Genomic DNA, 16,385 nt, shown 5'->3' on the forward strand with positions numbered 1-16,385 from the left:
TACTATGCACATCACAGAGAGAGTTTATAATCTAAAAACACAAAAAGGTGTTTGGTTTTCATTTGGCTGCACCACTATTCCACCTTGAGAAGGAAAAATTACCACAAAAGAACCCGATATGAGTGGAAATCACAACCCAGTAATTTAATCAGAGTGACTAAAATGAAAGGAGGCAAAAGTTCAGGATCTGAATGCAAAGAAATGTATCAGTTCCTTAGAACCTACTGACATAGCTCACTTGTGGAGGAGCAAGCCTAGACAGAGAGAGCTGAGTAATGAAGATGGATGCATTCTGTTATCAGGCAACCACTTACTGGGGCCTGATGTAACCTTAAACATTGAGGATAGCTCAGTTGCACAAAGAATCTAATTAATGAATAGCAGCCATGAAAGAGGACAAGGCAAGTGTGCATTTGCAGATGAATTCCAGACACTAATCAAACGCTGTTCAAGTGGTTTGGTTTGTCTCCAGAGCAAGGCGATATTTGGCGAGGATTTAAGGCAATGTTTGCATGCCGGCTTGATGACTGCATGCATGCTTCAGTGTTTTTTATGCATGTGCCTGTGTTTTATGTTTAATTTCTGTTTAACTGTTTAAGTATTTTATACAGTTTTTGAAGTGCCAAGCCAGAGGTAAAAAAGGACTGAATGTATGAATCAGGTTTGAGGTTGTATTATTGAGTTTATTCCAACAATAGGGGTTTGTTCATTCTCCATTATGGGGGTCACATTACAATTACTAGGATTTCTATTTAGGTAAAATTGTGTCCTGTTTTACTCGTTGTCACTGTAGCTCAGATTATTGTAAGCTGGAAACACACTACACAATTTAAAACCCAATGGCCACTACACTAGTTTGTGTTACCATAAACAGTCAGGGCACATTCTCTTGTAATGGTAGGTTTACGGTAAAAAAAACGTAGACATATGATTTAATGACTAAAATCTGGATCCATTCTTTACTTCTTTAGAATACATTGTGTCATGCCTGTATTTTGCCAGTATGACATTAATTAGGCCAAATCTTTTACACGATTTTAGCAAGACTTAGGCCTACTCCACACGTACATGGGTAAGTAGCTTTTCTATACATTTTGGCCTTTCGTCCACACCCAAATAGTGTTTTGGGTCACTATAAACAAAGCTTTATGAAAACTCTGGATAGGGTGAATAGCTCACGTTACTGTATTGTGTGAACAGTTAACTTCATTTAATATTTTATGTGGCGTTTTCTTTTGGTGGGTGCAAATGTCCCACCAAAACAAGTTCCTTCCCGAGACTATTTTGCAGAGCCACCATCGCTGCGTCTGGAGCTTAGCGCCGCCCAAAACGATTGTGATTGGTGAAGAAATGCAAACAACCCAGAGCATTTTTTTCCCTCCTATACCAGAATGTAGTTGTAGCGTAGCAGGAAAAGTTAACCCTATCCTTGATTTAATGTTGTTTATGGAGAAGGAGAACCAGGAAATGAGTCACGGCCGAGTGACGTGCATCGCCATAACGTGTAGTTACATTTTTCGAGAGGTGCACATCAGGTCACGGCGTAGGGTCCAGCGTATTGTCCATGTCTCCACGTACCTACATACGTAGCCACGGTGTAGATTTAACGCAGAAGCATAAATTACGCTTTACTCCACAGCGCTGTGAAGATAGGTCTGGCAATGCAATACTACTAAAAACCCTCTACAGTGTTTGTGGCTTGAGATCTTTTATTGCTTTTATGCATCTAAAACTGAAACCATTTTGATATTTTTTTCAGTGATTAGACATGTTTTTTTGTGATTGTGTGGTGAAGTCATGAGACCTGCTTTCTTCTCTCTTGTCCAGTACCAGCTCCAGAGGAGTTCTCCATGGCGGTCGCTGAGCTTCCAGTGGCAAACGTGGCTCGTGCTGATCGCTGCGTGTGTTCTGCTGGCTCTGGTACCTTATGTTGTTTACTGCATGATGACCACCTTCACCAATCCTCCTCCTCCCAACACCTTTAAAGTGGCAGCAGCCTCTTTTGGTCTGCTGACAGAGATCCTCCTAATCAAGTGAGTATTTATTTTTCTTACTCCATATGAATTAGAGTTGTACTGATACTAGTCTCGCAATGCCAGACCCTCTTCCGCAGCACTGCAGAGGAAGGTCTGGCTAGTCCACACAGCATTCCGGGATGGGAGAAAAATGTGCTCTGGTTTATTGGCATTTCTTTAAACACAATCGTCATAGGCTGCGCTAAGCGCCGGACAGAGCCACAGTGCCTCTGCAAAATAGCCTCGGGAAGGAACTTGTTTTGGTTGAACATGGGTACGTTCAAAAGTTGTTTTAGTCGTGCAACAGAAAACTCAGATTGGACAGATAGTCTAGCTAGCTGTCTGGATTTACCCTGCAGAGATCTGAGGTACAGTTAACCATAGTCCTCGTAAATCCACCGGAGTTTAAAAAAGTTCAAAAAGTAACTAAATTAGTTACTTAGTTACAAATTATAAAAGTAACTAGTTATTTCAGAAAGTAACTATTGCATTACTTTCAAGCACATTTTTAAATGCTCAAATGTGATGAAAATACAGTGCATGTTCAATTATTTATGATAAATCTGAATATTATAATGAAATGGACACTTAATACAATACATTATTAACAGAAACAATGTATACAAATCGAAACTATTTTAATGTTACTATGGGACAAAGTGAGACTAGCCTCCAATAAAATGCGATGTATGTATATATTATGTTTATATAGTGGATCGATACAAATAACACAATAGATGTTTTGGAACTTTTGATATTTACTTTTCGCCATACCTGTCTCTCATTGACTGACTCGCTTGTGTTGTTCGTTGTGTGTCCAACTATGCGTGCTTTCGAACACCCGCCCAACTCTACCTCTGATTGGCTTACCATGAAATTTTACTCAACCTCAGCCAATCGTCAGCATTTATGCTCTTGTCTCGTGCACTGCCCACTAACCAAGGAAGAACAGTAAAAAAAAGTCTTTGCCTCTCGGCTCAGAGTTGGTCTGATGAAAAAAACAGCTTCAATTATAGTAACGCGCCGCATTTTTTAGCAGTAACGGTAACGGCGTTATTAAGATGGGAAGAGTAATCAATTAGATTACTCATTACTGAAAAAAGTAACGCGTTTAGTAACGCCGTCATTTATAATGCTGTTATTCCCATCACTGGTTTTCATCTGCCAAATACAAACAATATTTTTTAAGTAACATTTCATTTTTTATGGGATTTTTAAAGCAAGAAGCAGTGAGTTTCGGTGTCATCCAAATAATCATCTTTGAAAACGTGCTGTTGTCCGACCCCCACCTCTCTTGTTTTCACTTCTGCCTTTTTCCCATTTAGATATTGCTAATTGGAATGGTGCCTGCGGAACTGTAAACCATTAGTAAATGAACAGTCTGTTTTTATCAACATCTAGCTTGTAAATAATGCATTAGATTCCTGGCATAAACAATATCTACTCTGTGATTAGAAAGCAACATTTGGCCGCTACTGTAATCAGATTACAAATACAGGGTTATGTAATCTGTAATTGCCTAAAATAGTACCCCAATCAGGCTGCACATTTCTGTAGAATACCTACTGGATTAATTATAATTATGTTTGAAAAAAAAGAAAAATAATAGTCCTTATAGTATGTTTGAAATAATGTGCCATATTGACTGGTCTTAATCAACTGAATGCTGGGATTTCAAAAAGCTCACCTGCTTAATAAAATTCATTGTAAAATATGATGGGAGTAGTAGAAGTGATGTAACCCTCCAATCACCCTAAACTGCTTTTCGTGCCAGTAGCAAAATTAAAACTTTGTGTTCTACATCTGTCCCTCCTCCAGTATTTGTCTTAACTAAAATAAGAGAGGCTGTTTGTAATTAACTCAACAAGGCTCGTAAATTTTGTTCCCCATTAAGTGCCTTTGCGAGGAATGTGGCTAGTGAACTGGTAATTCATAAATATGGTTGCACTGGTTATGTGCTTCTGCATCATTATGTTGTCGAAGCCCTATTCCGCAGTCATAATGAGCTGTAATTTTATGACAGGAAATTGGTTTGTTTACCACACATTCAGCAGCTTCAGACGAGCTACATTCTTGGCAGATCTCAGCTGCAGGTATTTGCTCATTGTTTTAGTTGAAAGAGGTTCAACTATGTTGTCATGCTAACCATTATACTGTTAAAATACTAACACTTTGTTAATCATGAATCCTTCAAAATAACTTGCCATTACAGGTTTATGTTGTTTTGAAGCTTCAAAGCCTTAAAGGCAGGGTTGGTAATGTTGAAAAGCTAGCGAGGTTTGAGAGTAGCATCTCCTTGGGGCTCACACCAACACACAGGCGGACACAAGACATTTCCTGAAAACAACAAATCCCCAAGTACCCCCTCTTAACCCTAAATACTGTACCTGTCCAACAGAAAGACGGCAACCGTGGCAGCAGTGGCAACTTTTTCTGAGTTCCCTCAATTCTCCAGTTGACTTGCACATTGACAGACCTGCGGAGGAAGGTCTATGAAGGTCTTGCAACAGGACCATATGCTCCTGGATTGGAGAAAACATCAGGGGTTATTTGCATTTCTTTAAACCAATCACAAGCATCTTGGGCGGTGCTCTCCGGATGCAGCAAGGGATGCAGCAACGGTGGCTCTTCATAATAGTCTCAGGAAGAAACTTGTTTTGGGTGGCAGTGAAGGTCAGGGGACGTGGAACGTCACCTCTCTGTGGGGGAAGGAACCGGAACTTGTGCGGGAGGTGGAGCGCTACCAGTTGGATCTGGTGGGGCTTACCTCTACGCACAGTCTCGGTTCTGGAACCATACTCCTGGATAGGGGTTGGACTCTTTTCTTCTCCAGAGTTGCCCAGGGTGTGAGGTGCCGGGCGGGTGTGGGGATACTCACAAGTCCCCGGCTGAGCGCCGCTACGTTGGAGTTTACCCCGGTGGACGAGAGGGTCGCCTCCCTACGCCTGCGGGTTGTGGGGGGGAAAACTCTGACTGTTGTTTGTGCGTATGCACCAAACAAGAGCTCGGAGTATTCGGCCTTCTTGGAGACCCTGAATGGAGTCCTGTATGGGGCTCCAGTAGGGGACTCCATAGTTCTGCTGGGGGACTTCAACGCGCACGTGGGCAATGATGGAGACACATGGAGAGGCGTGATTGGGAGGAACGGCCTCCCTGATCTAAACCAGAGTGGTTGTTTGTTGTTGGACTTCTGTGCTAATCATGGATTGTCTATAACGAACACCATGTTCGAACATAGGGATGCTCATAAGTGTACTTGGTACCAGAGCACCCTAGGCCAAAGGTCAATGATCGATTTTATAATCGTTTCATCTGATCTGAGGCCGTATGTTTTGGACACTCGGGTGAAGAGAGGGGCAGAGCTGTCAACTGATCACCATCTGGTGGTGAGTTGGGTCAGAGGGTGGGGGAAGACTCTGGACAGACCTGGTAAACCCAAACGGGTAGTGCGGGTGAACTGGGAACGTCTGGAGGAGGCCCCTGTCCGACAGACTTTCAACTCACACCTCCGGCGGAGCTTTTCGTGCATCCCTGTGGAGGCTGGGGGCATTGAACCCGAGTGGACAATGTTCAAAGTTTCCATTGCTGAAGCTGCGGCGGGGAGCTGTGGTCTTAGGGTCTTAGGTGCCTCAAGGGGCGGCAACCCACGAACACCGTGGTGGACACCGGTGGTCAGGGAAGCCGTCCGACTGAAGAAGGAGTCTTTCTGGGATATGTTATCCCAGGGGACTCCGGAGGCAGTTGCAAGGTACCGAAGGGCCCGAAGGGCTGCAGCCTCTGCCGTGAAAGAGGCAAAGCAGCGGGTGTGGGAGAAGTTCGGAGAAGACATGGAGAAGGACTTTCGGTCGGCACCAAGGTGCTTCTGGAAAACCGTTCGCCACCTCAGGAGGGGGAAGCGGGGAACCATCCAAGCTGTGTACAGTAAGGATGGGACGCTGCTGACCTCAACTGAGGAGGTAATAGGGCGGTGGAAGGAGCACTTTGAGGAACTCCTAAATCCGACTAATACGCCCTCTATGGTAGAGGCAGAGCTGGAGGATGATGGGGGATTGTCGTTAATTTCCCTGGTGGAAGTTGCTGAGGTAGTTAAACAACTCCACAGTGGCAAAGCCCCAGGGATTGATGAGATCCGTCCAGAAATGCTTAAAGCTCTGGGTGTGGAGGGGTTGTCTTGGTTGACACGCCTCTTCAACATTGCGTGGAAGTCGGGGACGGTGCCTAAGGAGTGGCAGACCGGGGTGGTGGTTCCCCTTTTCAAAAAGGGGGACCAGAGGGTGTGTGCCAATTACAGGGGTATCACACTTCTCAGCCTCCCCGGTAAAGTCTACTCCAAGGTGCTGGAAAGGAGGGTTCGGTCGATAGTCGAACCTCAGGTTGAAGAGGAACAATGCGGATTCCGTCCTGGTCGTGGAACAATGGACCAGATCTTTACTCTCGCAAGGATCCTGGAGGGAGCCTGGGAGTATGCCCAACCGGTCTACATGTGCTTTGTGGATCTGGAGAAGGCGTATGACCGGGTCCCCCGGGAGACACTGTGGGAGGTGCTGCGGGAGTACGGGGTGAGGGGGTCCCTTCTCAGGGCCATCCAATCTCTGTACGACCAAAGCGAGAGCTGTGTCCGGGTTCTCGGCAGTAAGTCGGACTCGTTTCAGGTGAGAGTTGGCCTCCGCCAGGGCTGCGCTTTGTCACCAATCCTGTTTGTAGTATTTATGGACAGGATATCGAGGCGTAGTCGGGGTGGAGAGGGGTTGCAGTTTGGTGAGCTGGGGATCTCATCGCTGCTTTTTGCAGATGATGTGGTCCTGATGGCATCGTCGGCCTGTGACCTTCAGCACTCACTGGATCGGTTCGCAGCCGAGTGTGAAGCGGCTGGGATGAGGATCAGCACCTCTAAATCTGAGGCCATGGTTCTCAGCAGGAAACCGATGGAGTGCCTTCTCCAGGTAGGGAATGAGTCTTTAGTGAAGGAGTTCAAGTACCTTGGAGTCTTGTTCGCGAGTGAGGGAACAATGGAGCGGGAGATTGGTCGGAGAATCGGCGCAGCGGGTGCGGTATTACACTCAATTTATCGCACCGTTGTGACGAAAAGAGAGCTGAGCCAGAAGGCAAAGCTCTCAATCTACCGGTCAGTTTTCGTTCCTACCCTCACCTATGGTCATGAAGGCTGGGTCATGACCGAAAGAACGAGATCCAGGGTACAAGCGGCCGAAATGGGTTTCCTCAGGAGGGTGGCTGGCGTCTCCCTTAGAGATAGGGTGAGAAGCTCAGTCATCCGTGAGGAGCTCGGAGTAGAGCCGCTGCTCCTTCGCGTCGAAAGGAGCCAGTTGAGGTGGTTCGGGCATCTGGTAAGGATGCCCCCTGGGCACCTCCCTAGGGAGGTTTTCCAGGCACGTCCAGCTGGGAGGAGGCCTCGGGGAAGACCCAGGACTAGGTGGAGGGATTATATCTCCAACCTGGCCTGGGAACGCCTCGGGATCCCCCAGTCCGAGCTGGTTAATGTGGCTCGGGAAAGGGAAGTTTGGGGTCCCCTGCTGGAGCTGCTACCCCCGCAACCCGTTACCGGATAAGCGGAAGAAGATGGATGGATGGAGAAACTTGTTTTGTTGGAACATTTGAACCCCGCAAAACTGTTCACACAATACAGTAACGAGAGCTATTTAAATTAAGTGGATACATGGTTAAACGTCATTTCCTCTTACCAGTCTATCACCGTGTGTATTTTGTCTATAGCAAATCTCCGTCAATCGTTCACAAAATGTCCCAGTTAGAGAGTAAATGCCGTAAACATTTTCTTCGTAAATCATTCCCCAAAGCATGGACCGTGCAACAAGCAGGCCTGCCTTGTCCACATTTTCTTTAGAACTTGCCATTTTCATCATTTTTCATCCTGTAATGTTGCTCAGAGGTTCCAGTTATTGTTGCTCGATGTGAGGAGTTTAAAGTTAACACAGAAAACAGAATGTGAGAGACATCCAGCAGAACTTCCAGCGGCGCCGGAACTATCCCATCCCCGAACCGTCGTCGATCCATCCAGACTATTTTGACTGCAACAACACGCATTGAGCTCAGGCTCATACATGGGAGTGAAAGAGTATGCACAGCAGGGCACGGAGGCATTTCATTGGTTCTTTCCAAGCAGACCACGAGGCAGTGATTGGTTGGCGTTTTTACAGGATTACAGCAGCTACAGATGAAGGATCTTTTTCGCTCCTTTTTCAGAGCCCATAAGTTATTTATTGCTGTCGGGATGTAAAGACCATTTCAAACAATATATAATAAAAAGTGCATATTGGAAATACTTACCAACCCTGCCTTTAAACGAATAAAGTAAAACCATTCCTCAGATATGTTATATTATTATATACTGTACATGTATCTGTCTGTTGAACATGCAACCTATGACACTGGAGGTATCCCACTGCACTAAACAGGTTTCTGTTCACTGATGCTTACATTATTAATGGTACAATTGGGAGGTTGGTGGCTGCCCTTATTAGGATTGGTGGGCCTCACTGATCTGTGCCCCATGGTGCTTGTGCTGCCTGGGATGTGCCAGCCTCCTGCTGCCCCCTGTCAGGGTGCATCTCAGTCACACTTCACCCCAAGGGCCGAAGCCCTTATGAGGAGCAACCCCCTCTTTTCTCACAGCCCACACGGCCTGGTTGTCTTTGACACAGAAACGAGACAAACACTTCAGAATGAGCTTTTATTGTGTTGAATCCATGTTGTGTACTTATGTTCTTTTATACTGACTCTTGATGAAATGGTAACATGCGATAATGCCAGTCTATTGGCAGGAGGGCTAAAGCATTTTGCTTCCCCCTCCCAGTGAATGAACCCTCTGTGTCTCTGTTAACTGTTGTCTGTTGCCCTGGCTACAACACTTCAGACGCAAATATTTGTTTGTCAAATTGTGTCGTTATAGTTGAGTTGTGAATAGATTTGACGAAATATGTTGGTTGAGAAAGTATATTTTTGCCATAATGAGAAGTTATGGTCATTTAGTTAATTAGTGCAATGTGTTTTATCTGTATCTGCTGTTCATTTAAAGGATAAGATTGCCAATATTCTCCTAGCCTAGAAATGTAGACGCACCCTATCGGCAGCAAATGTAATTTGCAGCCAGGGGGTCTAGCAACTCTGGAAAAGCCAAACTCTAGCTGGGCCAATCACATCGTGTATAGAGTCGGTGGACGGGCTTAACATAATGACGGCAGAGTTTGACGGTTCCGCGTGAATTCCCTGCTACTTGAAAACAAAGATGATGGCTGCTGCTGCTGGCGAACAGCGGTCTTTGGAATCGGCTTTGGCCGTGACTCTGGAAGACTTGGAGTTAAGCTTTTTTTTGAGAAAAGAACAAAGAACAACACTGAAATCATTCTTAAAAAAGGAAGATGTGTTCAGAGTTTTGCCGACCGGATACCTTTAATCTATCAACTAGCGTTGCTCTGGTTGGTTGGAGCGCTATCCTATTGCGTACAGAGGGAATTTGAAAGACAACCATTTATCCCGCACCTCGGATTGAGCCCTGTCAATGGTGAGTTCCCAGACCCAACATCTTGATGTGGGTCTGGCTTGTCAGGCTAATATTCTCCATGAAAAGACCACAACCAACAGTAAATTGATCCAAGTAGTAATAGGCATTGTTTGCATAGGTGACATGTTCCTTCATTGCCATGAACACAGCACTTTATACTGATTCCATCTCACACACAGCGTCCTGCTGCTAAAATGTTTTCTTAAAGGACCAAATATATCTTAATCTGCAGCAGAAAATAGTCCCCAACAAATGCACTATTTCCTTCTGTTTCAGTGACGTTTGCTAAAAACGACAGTGCCTGTTTCAGAAAATTACTGAGCCTTTTTCTTAAAATGAAAGTGTTGACTCGTGACCCATTTCTAACAATTGACATTGTGTGTAGGAACCAATGGGCTTACTTGTTGAAAACTATTGAATTAAATCAGACTAATCATTGATGGTAGTTGGTATGTTTCTGTTTAGTACTGTGTCTTTGTTTTGTTCAAAAGAAAAGTAAGTTGTCCTGTTATTATGTATTATGATATAATTCTTTTTTCGACAGAAGAAGCAGGAAAAGAAAAGAGCACAGCAGCTTTGGGTTAGAGTGCTAAAAGCAACAAATGAATGTAAATGGAGACCCACTGAATTGTGCATCATTTGTTCTTCCTCACAGTCTACTTACAAACTTCTTTCAAATGAATGCTTCTCGTTTCTATCTACTGCACTCTGGCATCCTTTCAACATTTTAAACCTCCAAAATATTCAGTTTTGCCCTCCTCCTTGTGCTGCAGGTCTGTTATTGGACACTTTCACAAAGTCACGTGACATTTGTCAGGCTTGAACTGCCTTTCAGAAGGCTGTCAGACAATATGCGCCCTCTCCTTCCTTTACTGTCAAGGCGAGAGTCAGGGTGCTGAGACAGTGCCCTGACCACGCAGCTCTGCACTGTGAATTTTTATATGCCATTGCCTGGAGGTTAGACACTCTCATTATGCCGTGTTAGATTTATTAAAATAGATTATGGAAATGTTAATTAAGTCATTAATTACATTATTTAAGCAGCATTGACAGATAAGGGAGTGTGTGTGTGTGTGTGTGTGTGTGTGTGTGTGTGTGGTGGGGGGGGGGGGGGTCGAGCTCCCTGGGTGGTTTAAAAGGATGTGATTGGTGACAAGGGACACTGTGGAGATGGCGTCTAACCGCTAGCACTGACATGATACAAAGTGGCCTACACTGCTCTCTCACCTCACGCTACTGTCTACAGCAGTTTGCAGAGCTGCCTGAGGACGAGTAGCTCATCGCCCTTTTGCAGATATAAGTGTTCACAAGGGTACAAATGTACTTCTTTTTTTAAGTAGCAACTACACATAAGTTAAGTGAATTTGGGGACAGAGAGAGCACAGTGCTTAGCGTCTACACGTTTTGCATTCTGCTTTACATTTTCCTTTGTGTGAGCATTCGGACGAAGCATTTGCAGTGACATTTAAGCAAAGGCCTCAAATTAAAATTTCCAAGCTGCTCCAAAAGGAAAACACAGAGGCACAATTGTAAGATGAATTACCCCGGAGTTGATACTATGGACTCTCTTATCTGTTGACAGTTTAGTTACCACAAAGCACAAGAAATGTGTTTTCCAATTCTCCGAGAATTGAGCTTTTTTCCGTCCCATCAAACCTATATTAAGGGAGGGCAAATTGCTCTGATCACACTCGATAACAACAAATGATAGGTGTTGTAAACAAGCAGAATGCTTCAATTCTGATCCGAGACATTGATTTGCTTCAGCAGACAATTACTATGTCGACTGAGGTTATACATCCAGTCAATCTGGGATCGGTATTGTTTGTTTGCGGCCCAGTCTTTTGCTTTGTACCAAACTGTTCTTAAAAGTGTTAAACGGTTTAATTAAAATGCATCATAAACTGTTATAGTTAACGTGTGTGGGGAGGGGGGGTGTCTGAGTGAGTGAGGAGAGAATGACTGTGATGATTTTGTCATTCCGTTGATCCAGGCTAGCATCAACCTTATTGGATTGTCCACTAGTGTAGTATTAGTTAGGCTCCACGCAGAGCATTCGCCGTAGCCTACGTAAGTAGCCTGAAGTTTATGCTTGTGCGTTGGTGTGTACGTCGATCTCTTTAAAAGAATAGCAGGGCCGGCATGTGTGTGTGTGTGGGGAGTGTGTAGTAGAGCGAGTGAGAGAGTGACGACGATTAGCTTCGGAGCGAGTACTGACTCTATGGTCATAGAGGCATAGTGGAAGAAACAAAGTGTCTCCTCTGTGCTTTCTGACCATGGTGGGAAATCTGTAGCAGGAAAACTTAACCCTCTCCATGATTTCATGTTGTTTATGGAGAAGGAAAACCAGGAAATGAGTAGGGGGAAATGTAACCCTACCAAGCCACGGTCGAGCAACGTGCGTCGCCGCAATGTGTAGTTACATTTTTCAAGAGGTGCACATCAGGCTACAGCGTAGGGTCTGTGTCTTCACTTACCGTATTTTCCGGACTATAAGTCGCACTTTTTTTCATACTTTGGCTGGTCCTGTGACTTATAGTCAGGTGCGACTTATATATCAAAATATATATAATTTAACATGTTTTTAAATGTTATTTCATACTGAAAACATTACCATCTACAGCCGCGAGAGGCGCTCTAGGCTTGTGACAACTATATGCTGCTCCTAAAGACAACTGAGAAAGAAAAGAAAATCTTATTCTGCAGATTACAAACTGCAGGTAGTAAAATACGCAGCCGAAAACGGTAATCGAGCAGCACAAAGAAAGTTTGGAGTGAGAGAGAAACTTGCGAGGGACTGGCGAAAAGGTTAGTCTTACTGCAATGAAGAAAACAAAGAAAGCTAATCGGCTAATCGGCTAATCGCGGGCTGAAAGCAAGATGGCCAGAGCTGGAGGAACGAGTCCACAGATGGGTGCTTGAACAGCGTCCTGCTGGGAGAGGCTCGTCAACGCTGCCGTTACGTCTCCACGCCCTGGTAGTTGTTCTGTGTGCTACTGTGTAGTTGAATAACTGTTAATGTGTTACGTTAACATACCGGACACCTACCGTATTCAGCCCCTTGTTCTGTGTGCTGTTGTGTAGTTGAATAACTTGCCTTTCCTGTTCTTGGTCTTGGATTTTGTGAAATAAATTTCTAAATAAATGCGACTTATAGTCCAGTGCGACTTATATATGTTTTTTTCCTCTTCATGACGCATTTTTTGACTGATGCGACTGATGCGACTTATACTCCGGAGCGACTTATAGTCCGGAAAATACGGTACCTATGTACGTAGTGACAGCGTAGGTTTATCACAGAAGCATAAATCATGCTTTACTCTTGTCGTGTTTGGAGGCTACAGTGCGGCACTTTATGTCAGGGTTTCAGGGCCTTAAAATGTCTTAAAAAGTATTGTGTTCTAGGTCTTAAATAATTTTAAACATGTCTTAATTTTCCTACGTCCATGCAACGCTACCTCATTATGCTCTTTTCTTTTAATTCTGTGGTGTTGTAGTTCTTTCTTTTGCTAATCCAAATATAATTTTACCGTATTATGACTACAAATGAGACCAAAATGTAATTTATATTGCAGCCAATCAGCTTTCGTGTTATTTGTGTGAGTCTCTTTTGGATTGTAGGCTAACACAGACATGAAATGAATTTTAGTCTTCCGCTATGGGGAAGTGCATGTTTAGCTATACTTGGCTTGAAAAAACTGAATTTATGTTTTTTTCTTGTATTTCACGCTAAAGTGAATTACGCCAAAATGATTGCCCATGGTATGCAAGAGTTTGGCGGCACCTTCCTGATATGTTGGCTAAATTAGATAGCATTTGCTCACACAACCCGTTCTCATTCCGAACTCGTAAAATAAGGACGTTTGGACAGTGGCTGTCAGTGTCTGATGCGATGAAAAAGGCGTCTTTTAGCGTGTTTGTGTAACGCATCGGGGAGAGCAGCAGTTAGATAGGATTTAGCGAGTAGTATGTAAGGGCAAATTTCCGCATAAGGAGGTTGGTTAAGGTGGTGGATGGGTCAAACACAGTACTTTCACCCAGGAGAGTGGGGTTCACGTCCTGCTTGTCACGCTTGCTATAGTCGCTTTTTTCTTTCCTCCCACGTGTCACAGAACCGTACGCCCACCCACGACCCTTTCCCAGGTCGTGGGTGGGACCCACGACCAACCGTCCCGTTATTCCCGCGTGTAACAGAACCGTACATATATTTATATTTTCTGGTACTTTATACTTCGACTCCACTACACCTCAGAGGGAAATATTTTACTTTTCACTCCATTACATCTGGCAGCTTTAGTTACTAGTTACAAAATAATCAATAAATAAATAATGATATTATTATATCAATAAGGCTGCATTGTTCCCCAGGGGAAATTTACATGCTACCCAGCAGTATGTTAAATAATATATAAAATATACATGAATAAATTAAAATTAGCTCCACATTTACCAGCTGTAACATTAAAGTGATAAACACATTATCAGTAATTATAAACCAATAATATAATATATAGTCTATTATTCTGAAATGGGCCATTCTGCATAATAAGTACCTTTACTTTTGGTACTTTAAGTATATTAGGATGCTAATACTTTTGTACTTTTACTGAATCCTGTGGCTCATCTTGCCTGTTGTTAGACATTGTAATTAAAACAATCAAAATGCAATAGAATATTTGTTTATCAAAACAATATGTTATTTTCTCGTTGTATTTTCAAAATGCTCTAAAAGGCTCCATTTGCGTATTAAAATCACTAAAATTATCTTCCGCTGGAGAATGTCCCCGGGCCCACATACCTGATTTTAGTCTCGTAGGGTGTCACCTTTTCCACTCCTTTAGTTTGCAGGCCTGGGTTAAATAATGAGCATGATTCCTCAGGTCCTCCATCAGGTTGTAGGCAGTACTGGAAGGTGTGTGTCTTGATATTAAGTGGCTACTGATTGTAGGAAATGATACAGTACGAGGCTGCCCAGGCAACTCAGAGTCAAGCTATCATGATTAGCTCCTACATCAGTCACATGAACCTCATGATAACTTGTTCATTGCTGTGATAGTTCCTATATACCAAGATGAACAAAACATAATAACACTTAGCCCCACCATCACCACGACACTAAAACATGCATATTTTTCCTGTCTAATAGCAGCAGATTACACTGTGAGAGAGTAAAGTACTTTGACGTTTTAGATCTTTCACAAGAAAATGTATGCCCACAGCACGATAGGTGGAGGTTAATGTAACCTCTTGGCCAATCACCAGACAGTGATATACTGTAACAACTCTGACTCCTCAGAATGCATTCATAGTAATAACTAATTTACATTAGTAAATATGTTTTGTAATAAATGTCATTATGTGAAAAGTACGTTTTATCAATGTAATGAGGAAACAATTACAGTGAACATATCTGCAAACTGTTCACTGGCAATGCAAAATGTTTAAATGTTCACTTTAAACATATTTTATTTCCTACCATATGTGCTCCTAGCAACTGAAGCATAAGACATAGAATAGAATACACTTTATTAGACTTTTAGGGACATTAGACTTTTTTCCTCCAATATTTTAAAGGAATAGTTTGAAATTTGATGAAAATAGGACAATGTCTCTCCCTTAAAAGAAGCTGCAGATGTTTAGCTTAGCTTAGCATAAAGACAAAAAAAAAAAAGTATACTTTGACTACATTGCTGCAGGTTTTGATACATACAGATACATGTAAAAATGCAAATCTAAATGATACAACAGTTCTTGGTTTGGACACTTAAACAGAATACCTCCACTTCCTAAATATTTGAAGAATGTAGGTCTCACTGGACTGTGTGATTGCATCATATCAGGAGGCCAAGCAGAGTGAGTGCAGAATGAATGGTGGTCTATGGAGCCCTACCCCTCAAAATCCACTTTTCTCAGGATATCATTTTTTGTCTAGTAATTTGAATGTTGCATTGGAAAGGGGAGGCTAAGAAAATACACACTGCTGGGTGTTAGATTTTTTTCAAGTGGTAAAAAGCCTTTTAAAATGTCAATGACATCATACACATCGTACAGCGACAACACAGCTGACAGGTTAGGCTCTCCCTGTCTATACACATGCTAGAAAGAGGTTTGCTAATGTTTTAAAGACCACGCCGAAATATTCACTCTGACTTTCTGGTACCGCTTCAGATGCCATCAAGCGGGATCTCTGGTCGTAATCAGTCCTTCACTGACCAATCAGCATTCATTAGCAGAATGCTAGCGTGTAATGGGCAACAACGACTCAACCTGTAAGAAATCGAAAGGACATAAGTACTTGTTTATTCAACTTTTGACCTATAATCCATGTTGAACTTGCAAAAACTACAATCAAATCTGAGATTTCTCAACGACAATCAGGCAAAAGAGACAAATTTAGCCGTCTAGCTCCATAGAGTCCCATTCATTTTTCAGTCGCCTTTGATCACCCCCAGTGGAACTCTGGTAGAACTGCAACCAAATTCAGTACAATGGGGCTAAATAGGGAGTGAAATGGCTCTCCGTAGACTGACTCTGGTTAGATTCAGAGCTTCATTTGTAAATCAGGAGGTCCTGAAACACAGAAAGGAGTCTGATGGCGGGTCAAGACAAGGCTGGGTGCTAGCTGCTAAAACTAAACTGTCATTAAAGCAAAACATTATTTGTTTATGTGTATTAATAGTCTAGAAACAGCGGTTTACACCGGTTTGCAGCTCTCTTTCTCTCGCTGTCGAGGGGGGTAAGGGGGTCGCGAACACCAACCTCATTATTCTGGGGGTCGCGACTCGAAAAGTTTGAGAACCACTGGGCTAAGGCAGAGATATTAAACAGGGGGT

General features: G+C 43.3%; 1 protein-coding gene across 1 annotated transcript in view; it reads left to right on the forward strand.

Moving 5' to 3' along the window:
* Positions 1 to 16,385, forward strand: part of LOC116063358 — a 104,570-nt gene that overhangs the window by 84,302 nt on the left and 3,883 nt on the right. Inside the window, exon 4 of the mRNA XM_031318320.2 lies at positions 1,828 to 2,033. Coding sequence (XP_031174180.1) covers positions 1,828 to 2,033 — 206 coding nt within the window. The remainder of the gene's footprint in view (positions 1 to 1,827; positions 2,034 to 16,385) is intronic.

Source organism: Sander lucioperca, chromosome 11 (genome assembly GCF_008315115.2).
Source record: "Sander lucioperca isolate FBNREF2018 chromosome 11, SLUC_FBN_1.2, whole genome shotgun sequence".
Lineage (NCBI taxonomy): Eukaryota > Metazoa > Chordata > Actinopteri > Perciformes > Percidae > Sander > Sander lucioperca.